This window comes from Artemia sp. Qi Xiang Cuo, chromosome 16, assembly GCF_049724085.1.
Source record: "Artemia sp. Qi Xiang Cuo chromosome 16, ASM4972408v1, whole genome shotgun sequence".
In the NCBI taxonomy this organism is placed as follows: domain Eukaryota; kingdom Metazoa; phylum Arthropoda; class Branchiopoda; order Anostraca; family Artemiidae; genus Artemia; species Artemia sp. Qi Xiang Cuo.
Genome location: NC_142809.1, coordinates 9,499,057 through 9,515,212, shown reverse-complemented (window position 1 = coordinate 9,515,212; position 16,156 = coordinate 9,499,057). Strand labels below are relative to the sequence as shown.

General features: G+C 34.5%; 2 protein-coding genes across 4 annotated transcripts in view; one reads left to right on the top strand and one right to left on the bottom strand.

Annotated features, from left to right (window-relative positions):
• Positions 1-16,156, bottom strand: part of LOC148942547 (trypsin-1-like) — a 413,175-nt gene that overhangs the window by 297,147 nt on the left and 99,872 nt on the right. The gene's annotated exons all lie outside the window — the stretch shown is intronic.
• Positions 1-16,156, top strand: part of LOC148942548 (uncharacterized) — a 157,857-nt gene that overhangs the window by 106,202 nt on the left and 35,499 nt on the right. For all 3 annotated transcript variants that reach the window (XM_089102520.1, XM_089102518.1, XM_089102519.1), the window contains exons 10-13: positions 545-4,897; positions 7,591-7,728; positions 11,857-12,402; positions 15,771-15,971. In XM_089102520.1, the coding sequence (XP_088958646.1) occupies positions 545-4,897; positions 7,591-7,728; positions 11,857-12,402; positions 15,771-15,971 (5,238 nt within the window). The remainder of the gene's footprint in view (positions 1-544; positions 4,898-7,590; positions 7,729-11,856; positions 12,403-15,770; positions 15,972-16,156) is intronic.

The window sequence follows — 16,156 nt, the reverse complement described above, 5'->3', positions numbered from 1 at the left end:
GGCATACTTCAGTGCCATAAATGCGCTGCAGTGCTGCGCACAAACTAAGAGTAAAGTGACCTTATACTAATAGGTATGATAAGGAAAAAAGAATGCAGAACTACAAATTGAACCTTCAGGTAATTATTCAGTAACTCTTATGACAATGATCATGGCAATTACACTTAATAAAATTACATTTCAGGATTTAACATTCTAATTAAATTTCGCATTTTAACGTAAATAAACAAAGTAGATTCTAATCTTTCTAAAACTGTGGCATTGCGTTAATTAACAGTTAGAGGTGTTGTGACCATTAATCGTTATATCAAAGGTTTAAAGATTAGCTCTTTCCGAAAAAAGAGTACGAAAATAATAAACATTGCTGACCTGAAAATATTTTTTCAGGTCCAAATTTGCTTTGCGGCACTCATTAACTGCCTATCCATAGGCTCTGCATTATTCTGTATAACAAGATCTATATAGCAGAATTAACTGGTTTTCAACCTTTTGTCACTAACTTGAATTTCTTTTTATTGCACTACTAACCCTAACTTTCCCTTAGATCAAGCCGTTTACGCGGCTTAGTGGGTCTGACATATCTGGCAGCAGTGGTAGTTTTACATCAGATGAGGAAGGCGAATACCGCCCTCGATCTCTTGAAATTCTTGATACAGTTGAACCTATACGCCCCCTCGGGGAAAGAACTTCGTCTGCATCACCTCTTATGCAGAGGAGCGATCCCATTGCGTTGTATGCCAAAGTGCCTAAAATAAAAGAAAAAGACCAGGGTCATTATAAGGATCCTCGGGCTATTAGAAAAGAACCGGATAGTGATTCCTCTGCTTCGAGAAAGCAAGATAGAACCGTTGATGCAGCTACAGCAGAGGTGGAGGAACAATTAAGTAAAAGATCTCGGAAGGCCTCCTCATTTAGTGAAATTCATGAAGGCAACTTAGAAAATGAGACTCTCTCCGAAAGGGTAGAAAGCCCTTTGTATGAGAACTTCCCTGAATGTACGAAATCCAATTCAGATAATTTGTCGGCAGATTACTTTGAAAAAGGGTTGTCAGCTACATCTGACAAATTTAATATTGAAGAAAAGCCAGAGAACGAATATAACAAAAATATTAGGAGAACTAGTGATGACATTGAACTTCCGAAGTCTGAAGAGAACCTACCGGAATACACCATTTCGGAATCTGGCAGTTTGGGTCTTGAAGAAATAGACGAAATACCTTTTATAGAATATTCCAGCAGGCGCAGTAGTCATCAAATAATTGACAATACTGATGATGAATTGGCTGTATATGTTAGGATATCATCAGAATATTCAGCGTCTAAATTTACACAGGAAGAACCTTCTCAATCTGTTGGAAATAACGTCCCTGAGAAGGAGCGTGAAATGCTAGCTGAAAATGTTTCAAGCCAATATGATACACGCCAAAATTTTAGGTCAGAATATGCTGTGTCTAAGTCTACGGAGCTTCCTCACTTTGTTGGAAATAACGCTCTTGAAAAGGAGTCGGAACTGTTAGCTAAAAATATTTCAAGTAAGGATGATACATACCAAGCTGCAAGCAAGACTAATGATTTCTTACTTGGGTCTAACGACCTTAAGTCTGACAATGTTTTTGCAGAATTTACTGAGGAGCCACTTCCTAATTTTGTGGGAAATAGTGTTGCTGAGAAGAAGTGTGAAATGGAATGTAAACAGCTTCCAAACGCACATGACGGTCGAGAAATGGTAGACAACGTAAACGAACGCTTAGAAAAAGATGGAAGCTCTGGATATTTTCCGGTAAAATATGTTGAAAAAGAGCTATCAACTTTACTGGTGAATCATATTGTCGAAGAGAACATCGAACAATCATATAAGCAGTACCCAAATCGACCTGGTAATCGTCAGTCCATCTTATCGTATTTTTCTGACTCATCGTTGATTCGAGCGTTTGACGACATACCTCTTGATAAGAATCAGCCATATTCCAGTAATGAGTCACAGTTTAATTCATTACAAAGTGATGGATTCCAGTACTACAAAGTACCAAAGGACTTGAAGTTATATGATGTCCCAAGATCTTTGGGCAGTGAGAGTGAGAACCCCATACGTGTAAGAAGTGACTCCACGACGTCATCGTTAGCTTCTTTCACTGCTTCTTTGGTTAATGATCCGGGACGAAAATTCAAAAGAAAAGAAGTGCCCGTCTCCCACACACGTGGTCAGCCGGCGACTCAAGCGGTACAGGCTAAAATTGCAAAAGCTAGCAGTAAATCTAGCCTTAATCGTCAGCTGAGTTCAAGCAGTGATGATGACTCTGATAATTTATTCAAACCATCAAGCAGAGCTTCATCTAAACGGAATTTGTCACATTTTGGTGGCAGTCAAGGATCGCTTGTTTCCATGTCGAAAGTATGCTCCAGACTAGGAAGCAGGAATAGCTTATATAAAGCAGATAGCAGACAAAGCTTAAGTGAAATGAAAAGACTGAGTGTGTCGAGTTCGGACTTTTCGGCTTCCAGTGCCGCCGCCTTACAGAGACGTAAACCGAGGACTAAAATTATAAAAAGCAATACCGATGATGCTCGAGTGATGATCGTTCAAGTACCTTCCACAACTGACTCAGATACAGTTGTTGAAAGTGATATCGATCAATCTAAAAAAGTTGGCAATAATCAAGTAATTGAAGTCCCAGTCATTAGTGCTAAAATAGTTGGTGTTTATGATACTGCACCACTCTCTCAAAACCCGGAGAATGTTAAAAATGAAAACAAATTTATTGATTCTCAAGATCAGAAGGAAAATAGTCTCTTAACCACTGATTTAGACTCCGATTTTATAAATAATAAAAGTAACGGGATTAGGCCTCTTATTGAGGTCTCTAATCTATCTAATAAGGAACCTAAAAAGGCTTTATCTTATCTAGTGAGTTCAGCGCCGTCTAAGGATTTTAAGTTGAACGACCTTGAAGATCCAACTGCATCAAAAACTGTTCAAGCAAACGACGGTTTTTATGAAAACGTTGACGTTTGTAACCGCACAAAAAGATACGATAATCCTTCGAAATATGATGAAATATTTGAATCCTTCGAAAACAGACGAAATATGGAAACAGAATTTGCTTTTCAAGGGAATTCATTTGATAATCTGGCTTATATAAATCTTCAGCCACTGGACAAAAATGTAAATATGAACCAAAAAACATCTCCTAAAATTCACGAAAATGCTGCATTTTGCCGAGAATCTAAAAGGACTAGGTCTTTATCAGAAATTTATTCAAATACTGAAACAGATGATGGATACACAACACTTAAATTTATTACTCCAAAAGAAGAAGAGAGGTATAGAAAACAGCCACATTATGATTCTTCCGTAATTAAACCTGATAAACAGTATGGTGATTATATATACCTTAAAGATATTGGTAGTAGTAGAACAGATGATAATGAAAGGGATCTTAGCGAGATTGAATTGTCAGTATCAGCGAAATTCTTAAACTCCGAAAATGGCAACAAAATTCAAAAATCCAAGGAAAATTTTCAGAACGACAAAGTTGTTAGAAAAGTCGAAAAGTTGTTAGAGTGTAAACCAGACTGCAAGGAAGTGGAAAACAGTCGTATGAGGCAACTTTCTAGTAGTGTACCTTATGCAGCCTCACATGTCAAACCTCACAATAGTGATGTAGATGGAAGAAATGATATCTATATGACGGGAAGAAATGACAGGATTTCATATAATGGCAATTCTGAAAATGAGAAAGGGTTTAGTGAAACCGAATTCTCGATACCTACGAAAAGGTTACCCGCGCCAAAGATTAAAGAAATCGCACAGGAGTCCTATTATTTTGGCAGGATGCTTGATTCTGATTCTGATACTTATGTTGGAAGTGGCTCTAATGTCTACTCTGAGAAAGATTGTAATTTAAGTGAATATGATGAGGCGCCACCTGTATGTTCAGCCCCACACAAGATAGATAGCGTTCCTGCACTAGAGGGAAATAAGCTGGATAAAAAACTAGAAAAAGTGAAATCTGTTGAATTTGTCAAGAATAAACCAGTGTTGAGAGATACAGTAAAGTCAATTAACTTACTAAAAGAAACCCCAATTATTGTAAACAAAACCCCCCCAAGAATGGTTGCTGATATAGTTCAACTAAGTGCTTCTGAGTCTGAAACAGAGACTAGAGGTACGCCGTGTGCTGCGTTTGTAATGGATTTCAGCGAGCCAAACCCTGCTGTCGCAGAAGTTGTTGCGTTGACAGAAAGTGATATAAGTACGGATGCTGAGGTGCGCGAGTTACGTCAAAGGGCTAGGGAGGTTAATAAAAGAACTAGGTCGCAAGATAGACTTAATCGAGATCGAGAGTCCACCTCAAGACTGAACTTTATGAGAAGGAGTATGATTCAAAGCAGTGATGAATCGAGTACTGATACAGAAGAAAAACTGAACAGGGATAATCATGAGTATTCCGTGATAAACGATTTACGAGAGCCAGTAGTAACTAAAACTTTAGAAAAAAAAAATGAGCCCCCTATAATATACGATATACCAGACTCAGTTGCACATGCGCAATTAGCACAGTCTCTCCTTTCTGGGACGGATATTGATAGCGACTTTCATGAATTGGGATGGGGCTATGTATCCCTTAAAAAAGATGTCTTGAACCAAAATGACCCATTTGCTGCCGTTCCTCAACTTGTGAAAATACAAGAAAAAACTGGCGTAAACTATGAAAAAGAGCCAGTTAATTCAAAACCAAAAATTAGAAGCATGACACCCAAAAAAGGAGACGAAGTAACCTTGAGGAGAAATGTATCAGTGAATTATGGACAGATTATGGGAGATTATGATAAATATAGGGCGTCTAGAGGAAATTTTCGTCCGCTAAGCGAAGTCCTAGGCAGTTCCTCTGAGCAAGTGAGTTAAAGGGTGAACGTGAAGTGTCTCTCGGGGTCTTGTCCTGTTAATGACGTTTTTTACTCTTTGTCAGCTTATAATTGTCTGCTTTTGTTTCTTGTTTAATTTGTTTAGCACTTCATAGTTCGTATGTTGCTTTTGATAATTTGATTTATTGCTTAGAACTGACCAAATACAATAAAATAGTAAATCTTTTGCATATACTAGTACATAATCTGCATTTATGCAGACCCCAAGGTAAGGTTTTACTCCCCCTAAGAAGGGTTCAAAGGATCCACTCCTCTCGAAATGAAATGGTGGTCAGAAACAGATTTTTATGTTTAACCCCCCCCCCCCCATCCCATTGGAAAAATCATTTTGTACAATCCTCTGCCCAAGGGTTTACCTCTGCGGCATATATGTTTAATTTAACGTTCCTGAACGATAGATGTAGGGAAGGAAATTTCTTTTCAGAACTAAAACAGAGCTATTGATTTTTATTTTTCTAATGATATGATTATCAGAAAATTTATTTTTCTAATGATATGATTCAGAGGTGAAATTATGTTTTTACCGCTATTATATTTACAATACGATTGCTTTTTTTAAACCAAAGACTTAAATGCTTTAAGTTTAAATTGATAATTAAAAAAAGAAGACAGTCTTAATGCTATAACGTAAATATGTATTACTATAATATAAATTTAAATTATAGTCTAAATATATATTACTAATCAAAATTGAATTTACTTACTAAGGATTCATATTAGTTTAATATTTTTATACTAGGCTTTAGAATTTTATAAGCGGTAATCATTCAATTTTATAAAAAAAAATTAGTTTTATTTATTGATTTTATAAGAATTTAAAATGTTGGAATTTTTAGATTAAATTTTTAATTTTATAAAGTTCTTGGAAGAGAAGTTCTATGATTTTATAATTGATTATGTAATCTCTTTTCTTTTTAATTTCTTTTCTAGTTTTTCAACGATACCTTTCTTGAGCAATTGGATCATAATTAAATAAGTGACCTTTTTTGCTATCACGTAATTGCAGTTTATATCTATTATTTTTGTTTATTTTAGTTCTGATTTTACTAATCGAAATTGAATTTACTTACTAAGGATTCATATTAGTTTAATATTTTTATACTAGGCTTTAGAATTTTATAAGCGGTAATCATTCAATTTTATAAAAAAATAGTTTTATTTATTGATTTTATAAGAATTTAAAATGTTGGAATTTTTAGATTAAATTTTTAATTTTATAAAGTTTTTTGAAGAGAAGTTCTATGATTTTATAATTGATTATGTAATCTCTTTCCTTTTTAATTTTTTTTCTAGTTTTTAAACGATACCTTTCTTGAGTAATTGGATCATAATTAAATAAGTGACCTTTTTTGCTATCACGTAATTGCAGTTTATATCTATTATTTTTGTTTATTTTAGTTCTGATTGGCTGTTATAAAACTATTAAACTAGGCTATAATTGACTCTGAAAATGGGTGTTTGTTCGAGTAAACTCGTCAAAGTTTCACGTGGCAGTTTTGCTACTTAGTCTTAAGGTTTGTGCATTACAATCTATTTCCCTGCTTAAGGGTAAGCGTGGGTCTCTTGCATATTTCTTTGGTTCTTTCTTGTTTTCTTGCCGCTTTTTTATTCTACGTTTTCCATTTCTAATCTTTTTTCTTTTGTGTTTATTTTTTTTTTTTGTATTGTTTTTTTTTACATTTAGAAAGAATTTATTTGAAAAAAGGGAAACCAATAGTCGAATGAAAACAGTGAAAAGGGATAAAAAGTAATAGAGAATAATTGAATAAAGAAAATAATAAAATAAAGGAAATAGGTGAAAAAGTGGAATGAAAAGGGAAAAAAGTGGAACCAATAGTTTTTTTTATTTCTCAGTGCCAATATATGAACTCATAATATTTGTGTGTTATCTATCTAATTGTAAAAAAAAAAAAAAAAAGAAAAACTTCCCACAATCCAAGACCTTTTCTCCTGTAATTTGCCTTCCCCTTTTTTGCTGTTTTGACCGAAATTTGTCCCCCTTCGTCCCTATTTCAAATATACCCTATCCTTCCTCCTACCTCAAACAAGATCCTATTTATATGGTTGCCTTCCAGGAAAACTTTTCTAATCAAACTCAGCAACAATCAACTAAAAAAAGCTATCTGTTGGGAAAACATTATTGGTCTAGTCTTTGAATATATCCTCCTCTTCGTATACAGGTTTCTGATAAAAATCTTACAAAAAATATTAAGTCATATAAATGAAAAATTAACAGTAGTGTTGATTTTCTAGTGTTTGCTTCGGTACAAAGTAGTTATTATATTGAAAAAATAATTCCTAAAGTATAACTTAATTCCGAAGAACTATTGTCTTGAACTGCTCTTTTGAAAAACTTTGTTTCTTCTCCCCCCTCCTAAATAAGATACTTCGATAATAAGAAGACTGTTTATTTGAAAGCATCGTTGCTGATTCTTCGAAGAAACCCCCCCCCTCTTAGGCTACACACATTTCTGATAAGAAAAATTGAGTAAAGTAAAATTAACAGCAATTCTGATTCTCTAACCTTTCCTTCGGTACAAAGTCATTATTATATCAAGAAAATAAATCTAAAGTATAGTTTTGAAGAAATATTTACAAAAAGAAAATGAGAGATAAGAAAAAAGCCTGTTTTTCTTGCTATTAATTGTTCTTTTCTTCTATTAGAAGCCGATAGGTGGCGTTGCCGTTCTTCCTCCAATGGATTTTATGGCCAAGTTTAAGAAGAAGGAGAAGGAAGAACCAAAGAAACCAGCCAATCTTCCACTAGTCACTACAGAAACGCTTGAATCCTCCCCGGGAATGGTATTAATTTTTAATGCTATGATCTAGTGTTACTTGTTTAGCCCGAATAGATTTGCGGGCTTTTATAGTTAGGCCACCTTGTTTTCCTCCCCTTTTTTGCTAGTTTTCGTATTTTGTAATTGTGTTTGTATAGTCCTGCTTTCTGATTAATTTATCAATGTTTTAAAGTACCAATGAAATCAAAACAAAATCACTTTTGCCCCTTGAACCGATTTTAGGTGTTCGTGGTATTTAGTTACCAGTGTTATACCGGTAGGCCACAACGCCACTGGTATTATAGTGGTAAGCTACAACGCCACTGGCGTGGTAATATACGGGTGTCACCACTTATTGAAGGGGAAAGCCCCGGCCCGAAATTATAATGTGATGCCCGTGACTACCACACCGGTTCTGCAAATATTGGGTTTGGTACTACCCTATTTACAGTATACCCTGTTCCAGGGTATGATAACGCGATCAAGTGATCAAATTGCCACTTTTTAAAGCCAAATGTACCCTCCTTGGGTTATGACTAGAAAATCTCTAACTCTCTTCTTAGAGGTAACAACCCCCACTGTCCATAATTAATGACAGTATCTCGTAACTCCGTTTCTATTCTGTCTGGGTTCCGGGAAAATTAGTAGACAGTTCGTAGAAACTATCTTACTTGTATTCTTCCAAAGGGTCACAATAAACACATGTAAAAATCCCCATTACAGACTCCCTATATGGGGTCTCAAAGTAGACTAATTCAAAAATAATAATCTTTACAGCACTGTTCATAGGGTTGGACCTTCACTTAGCCCAGCCAATCCTCTCAATCCCCATTCAAAACCAATTCTACTTAACTTTATTATTCAATGACTCAAACCAGGAAGTAAAAAATGGAATTTAGTTCAAAGCTTAATTATTGCAACACGACTATAGCTTAGCAACGAGACTTTTAAATTGTCATTGCAAATTATACAATAGGCAAATCTAAACAAATGTAATTAGAACGAAAACAGGTCATTTATCTGAAAGGAAAAGAAATAGGGGTGGAACCCCAACATTAGGTATATTTAAACCTGGAGACACTGTTTTCTGAAATTTTCACGGTTTTCTTTGGATTATTTCAAAATTATGGAGGTTCTAGGGCAGAATTACATTTTCGTCAGTTTCCCGTTGAACCGCACTAATAAATAAGTAAAACTAATTAGTTAAAACTAATTAGTTAATTAATAAAGTTCAGAACGCTTTTCGTCCATGAAAATTCAAACATCTGCTGATTCTCAAAGACCTTCAAAGGAAAGCTATATATTTTTAATCGGTTTGGTCTCATATGTTTCAATTTTGTTTTTTGCTGATTTTTCATCCATGTTTCTTTTTTTTTTAATTTGGCGCTTTTTTATATAAAAAATTTAATTCTCAATTTTTCCTAATTTTCTATGATATATATGGTTGTGTAAGTTTCAATTTAACTGATTCTAACAATCACAAATTATACAAATGAAAATATAGAAAAAAACAGGTGTACTATTTTAAATAAGATAGTGGAGAAAAAAACTTTAATAATAAGAATATCCTATTAGAAATGAATTTTAAAAAATGTATAAAAGTGGTTTTTACTAGCCTTTATATTTTTTTGTCGAAAGCAATTATCTTTAGTAATAATGTGTAATCGTATGATAAAATGTATGACATTTTAAATTATGCAACAAAAAATTTAAACTGAACTTGGAGAAAAAACAAAGTGCCTTTCAGTTAGTTATTTTTTTTTTTAAGTTTTAAATAAAATTATATTAAAGGAAAATGGAAGCTGGGTAGTTGGGGTAAGATTTAATTGATTTAATTGAAAAGGGGGTGGTTCAAGGTCGAGGGTGTTTGAATTCTATCTACGAAACATGGGAATAACATTGAAAATGAACTTAGAGAAAAAACATAAAGTACCTTTCAGTTTGTTATTATTTTTTTTTTAGTTTTAAGGAAAATGGAAGCTGGGTAGTTGGGGTTGGATTTGATTGAAAAGGGGGTGGTTCAAGGTCGAGGGTGTTCGAATTCTATCTACGAAACATGGCAATAACATTGAAAATGAACTTAGAGAAAAAACATAAAGTGCCTTTCAGTTTGTTATTTTTTTTTTTTAAGTTTTAAGGAAAATGGAAGCTGGGTAGTTGGGGTTGGATTTAATTGAAAAGGGGGTGGTTCAAGGTCGAGGGTGTTCGAATTCTGTCTACGAAACATGGCAATAACATTGAAAATGAACTTAGAGAAAAAACATAAAGTGCCTTTCAGTTTGTTATTTTTTTTTTTTAAGTTTTAAGGAAAATGGAAGCTGGGTAGTTGGGGTTGGATTTAATTAAAAAGGGGGTGGTTCAAGGTCGAGGGTGTTCGAATTCTGTCTACGAAACGTGTCTATAACATTGAAAATGAACTTAGAGAAAAAAAATAAAGTGCCCTTCAGTTTGTTATTATTTTTTTTTTAAGTTTTAAGGAAAATGGAAGCTGGGTAGTTGGGGTTGGATTTGATTGAAAAGGGGGTGGTTCAAGGTCGAGGGTGTTCGAATTCTGTCTACGAAACGTGGCAATAACATTGAAAATGAACTTAGAGAAAAAACATAAAGTGCCTTTCAGTTTGTTATTTTTTTTTTTTAAGTTTTAAGGAAAATGGAAGCTGGGTAGTTGGGGTTGGATTTTATTGAAAAGGGGGTGGTTCAAGGTCGAGGGTGTTCGAATTCTGTCTACGAAACGTGGCAATAACATTGAAAATGAACTTAGAGAAAAAAAATAAAGTGCCTTTCAGTTTGTTATTATTTTTTTTTTAAGTTTTAAGGAAAATGGAAGCTGGGTAGTTGGGGTTGGATTTGATTGAAAAGGGAGAGGTTCAAGTTCGGTGTTCGAATTCTATCTACCCTTAGTTAGCATTGTCATTCCAATCATTCGCATTTGTTGTGTATTTACTATGCAATAACAGTAAATATACTAAAAACAATTGATAATTATTCGGAGTTAGTAATAAACCTTTGAAAATAGTACATGCATGGACTAATGCAACACAATTGTCGTAAATGTGAAAAAAAAAAGAGAAAATAAAGACAAGTAAAAGAGGACAATGAAAGAAAATAATAATTTAATATTGCTTTTGGCATATAGCGTTTAAATCTAGAACTTGAATTATATTCTTTTATATTACTTGGCCAGGAATTAGGAAACTGACTGAATAAGATGAAAAGATGGAAATCAGCTTGGATTGGGATTCAGTAGCTGCTTAGTAAAGAATAGTAAAAAGAAATAATAATATCTGGGGGAAGAAATTAGTTAACCCGGTGCAATATTGAAGACTGGCGGAGGATGATGGAACGGGCGTGGGTTATATGGGGTTTAAAACAAAGAAAACGGTCAAGATACACACAAAGAAATTTCACCAAAGTAGCTTGCGGTATAATGTCATTCCCATAAGTCAGGATGATTGTCTCCTGTACATCTGTCGAACGATAAGGGGTCCTGATATGTACAATAGCAATCTTCCGGCTGTTAAGAACCATACCATTGGACCAGCACCAATTCTTTACTTTATCAAGAAGACCTTGAGCTACAGAAGTGGCAGATGGCAGGTCCACTGCAGCAGTGAAAAAGTTACTGTATTCAGCAAAATGAACAGGGTGCGCGTGGGAATGAAGACCATCAACAAGATCATTAATATAAATTAAAAACAAAAGTGGCCCAAGCAGAGCCCTGTGGGACACCTTTCAATATAGGCACAGTAGAGGGAAAAATACCTTTTATCGAAAGGTGCTGATATCTCCCTGAGAGGTAAGACCATAAAATTCTAGTGGGACTCCACGCATTCCAAATAAAGATGGTTTAGACGAAAGAGCAGAGTGGTCGACCATATCAAATGGCTTTGGAAAGTCAAGAAATAGCCCCAAAACATACAAGCACTTGTCAAGATAATCAGCATATACATTAAAATAAACATTGCATCACCATTAGATAAGCATAGAAATTACTTAAATGAGGTAAAAAGAAATATTAAATTAAATTAATAAACAGGTTTATATAAGTTTTCAAAGTTTGTTGGGACTTCTTTTTGCCGCTTTAACTATTCTCGCAAAAGTCCTTTTAAAACGTGTTTTTTTAAGTTTTTGTATTTTTATTTTACTTTTGCAGAGAATCCGTGGACTTGCTTCTGGAGGCAAAACTCCTCCTGCTACAGTTAAGACTACCTCCTCTCCCGAACCGCTGAGCAATTCAAGCGAGAAAGCTGGCTTTACCCGTCCCTACACCTATGAAGAAACAAGTCCAACTGGAAAACGCCCATACGACCCTCACTCAGTTGGCTTTAACTACAAAGATGGCAGAGGTAGTCGCGCAAGCGCAGAAAGAGTTTCATCCCCTACTGGATCAGGAAAAGTAACTACAGGTGTTGCTTTCAACTATGCTCCTGGTGAAGGCTTCAAAGTTGCGGAGCTAGCAACACGAACCCAAAGCCCCCTCTCAGATAATGACAGATCTGTTGAATACAATGTAAGGTCTGTTGAGCAGAAGGTATTAGGTGGAGATCGCAACAAGCCAGACGTCTTCCAAAGGGATGATAGCGTTGATTCCACACAGGTGACGAGCAGCTCGATTTCTGATGTTGATGAATATGAGGAAAGTAGTCAACCAAGAACTGAAGAAATTATGTCAAATACCAGCTTGGACACAAGTGCTATGGTAAATTATTTTTATATAAGTAAATATAAACATAATGTTGCTACTTGCATGAAAAATAATCTGCGGAGAATATACTTTAACAATCGTTGCTTCGCTGCAACTAAGATCTCTGCACTTAAGCTCAAGCCAGTAAACTATTTTATGCAGCAACCGAACTTAAGCTGCACTTAAGCTCAACTGCAATTCATTGCAACTAAGCTCAACTGTTAGGCTGTAATATTGGTCGTATAGAAGTTGCTTTGAACTTATTGTTAGTATTTTTTAACTAAAAATGGAATTTAGATGGAACTTCAGTGTTCATTTTATTGGTAATATTCTAGACGAGGGCTTTTTTTTGCTGTCACAGCAAGTGGTTAAGCTAGGTGATTAAGGATTTCAGGAATATATCTGGATCCTAAATCATGCTCTGGGAAGGTAATCTAAATTGCCTACCTTCACCTCCCCCCTCCCCGCCTAAAGGGCACTGATGTATGAAACCAAGATAGGGAAGGATATAATAAATGAAAAAATGAAATCAAATAGGTAAGAAAACGAGGATTTTTGTCAGCCAGTGGCAAAATATGAAGACGAAGAACAAGCAGATATTTCGACAAGGACCTCCGCCAAGTCGTTTTCAGTGCTAAAAAAAAAAAAAAAAAAAAAAAAAAAAATCTAACGTTTCGAAATGAACTTGATAAGAGGAGAAAAGATACTAAGTATCTTTTCTATATTTAGGTGTCTTTTCTCATCTTGTCAAGTTCACTTCGAAAGGTTACATTTTTTTTTTTTTTTTTTTTTTTTCTGAGCACTGAGGACGACTTGGTGGAAGTCCTTGTCGAAATTTTGCTTGTTCTTCGTCTTCATATTTTGCCAATGGCTGACAGAATCCTCGTTTTCTCACGTATTTGATTTTTATGATATATATATATATATATATATATATATATATATATATATATATATATATATATATATATATATATATATATATATATATATATATATATATATATCATTTATTATATCCTTTTCTCTCTTGGTTTTATACGTCATGTATAGCCAGTGTGGTCTTAGAATGTATTTAAAGGGCACTGACCTTTGACGAACTGAGACAAACTTTGTGTTACAAATAAAACTTTCAGAAAATGACGTTTAGCAAAAATGAGGCTCAAGAAAAGCTTTTGACTCTCATAGCTTTGCTAAATCCTGTTCTATATATGGTTTTAAAAAATTTGGCAAAGCTTTCAAATTAAAAAAAGAATTCTCAAAATGGTATAGACTCATACTTGATTAATTGGAATTGAATGAATTAGCTTTATTTCCCACTAAAAAGACATAATGTCATAAAAGGAAAGACATAAAAGGAAAGACAGCAACATACAAAAAATAAAGTATCAAATAAGAAATGCACAAATATTTGCAAGCAGAACAGCAAATAGACACTAATATTGCAAAGCATCACACAGTTCATTTTCTGAACAACCATGTACGGGATTGAATTGTTGTTCAGAAAAGACTGAATTGTGCTTTCTAAACCTAAAGTCTAAAGAAGAACAGACTCAAGCCATAATTCAGGAATTTTTTACAAAGTTAAGATGTATATAGACCTGTTTTCCATACAATCTTTTAAGACATAGAAATAATCGAAAAGACTTAGCCAAGAGACTACAACTTTCTTCTCAGGGCATAATTCAGGCTCTGAATTCATTCCTGAAAGTTTCGTTCTCCTAACTCAACTTCTTTCTGAGATAGACAAAAGCTCATCATCTAAAATTTTAGCAAATTGTTCGACGAACAAGTAGAAAAAGCTCTAGAAGAATACTAAGACCTAGAAATAGGGAAGGGGAAGAGACAGGATGCTACAAACACCTTCTCATGGTATAATTTAGGTTCTCAATTCATTCCTAAAAGTTTCATTCTCCTGATTCAACTATTTTCTAACGTAGCACAAACCCCTTCGTCTAGCATTTTACCTTTTTATTACTTTTAGTCATAGGATTCAGCAGTTAAGCCTTTGGATGTCACTTGCGACAAAAATTTGTAACAAAACGAATCAAAAGTTCTGTATGAGATTTTGAGCCAATAAAAAGACCGAAAAGTTTTGAGTCAAAAGATTTGTTTTAAGCAGTCCCTCTGTTTGTCTATGGCTTTATGGTTATTCGGGTATATTTTTATTCTGTTGTAAATTTGTTTCTTTTTTTTTTCAGTTTTCCGTTTTAGTCCGGTCAGCAGCAGTTGATGTGAAAACAAATATACATATTCCAAGCTTACCTGTAAGATATATATGGGGGTCCGGGGTTCGCAGATGCATAGGGCCCAGATATGTTAGTAGCCCAGAAATGTTATTATATGCCCTAATGATTTTTTGGTTTTGTGTTTGAGGTTTATTTTTAATAAACCTCGCATTTCATGTGCAGGACAGACTCAGCATTTTTCAAGGTAAAACGTCCATGTTTATTAATTACGGGTTTGCTGCGTTTACGCCAGCATACCAAATTCCTAGATTAACCCTCATTTTGATCGTTTTTTACCCTGAATTATTCAAGATTGGCTCGAAAACTACGGATATTTTCAACATAGGATTAATGGTTAGTCAGGTTGAACTGAGGCGAAGTGATGTTGAGCCTTACTATGGTACTTAATGGCTTGACCGAGTGAATTTTCTTCTTTGAGTGTCAATGTTTTATAAATTCAAAATATGTTGCCATGAACATACTATATTTTTTGTGGAAAAGCCAGTTTTAACGTGTACGCTCTTAATAAGCTGGGAGAAAGTGCAGTCCATCCAGTTTTTTAAATAAAAAAATATTTTTTTCTTTTCTTTACGGCAGGATTGAAGTTTGACAAAGTTTCGTTTTCACAAGCAAGTGTCTCTCACCAGCAAGCATCATAAAATTTGGATTCATTTAAAAAAAGTAAGTAAAGAAAATAGTAAAAATAAAGACAAAAATATCAATAAAAAAACAATCAGGCAAAAAGTTTAAATTAATACCAAAAAAACAGCTAAACACATAATAACAAACTCTATAACGCACGATACAAAAAATAAAACATCATACAAAAGGTATGGTGATGTATATATTATTGAGCGGTTTCAGCAGAAGAATCCATTCAAATGTATTCGCAAAAATCTATTCGAAAAAATTGGTGTTTCGTTAGGTACTGCTTTTTTGGCTTAGGAAGGTAATGTAATCCATCGAAAAACTTAAGCAAGAAGTTGAGATAAAACTTTTGTGCTTGGTATTTGGCAGCATTTTTAATATTTGTCTAATTTTTCTGGTAATCTTTGATCATTTTTAAGTGAGGAATGATTTTTATCTTAATCAACAAGGTCAGACGTAAATACTACAAGGTCTTTTTCGCTTACCACGCAATTCTGTTTCTTTTAGTCAAACGACATGGTGAGTAGCTATGGTACGACTCATGGTAGAATAGTACCAGCAGGAATTGCGCCGAAAATTGTAAAAACAACCACAAAGCAGCGACTACGCAAAGATTCAGATGGCGTTGTTCATGACGTGGAAGAGAAAGTTGAAGATCTGACTCCCGGTGGCTCGAGGGCTGTAACTGTGAACCAAAGCTCAAATAAGGTGACCACTTCTTTCTTTTTCTTTTTTTTCCTTTCTCTCGTTCCTTTTCTTGTTTCTCTCCTGTTTTTTCCTAATCACAGTCTCTCTCTCTCTCTCTCTCTCTCTCTCTCTCTCTTTCTCTTTCTCTTTCTCTCTCTCTATCCTCTCTTTTCCTTTCTTCTCTCTCTGCTCCTCTCCTCCCTCTC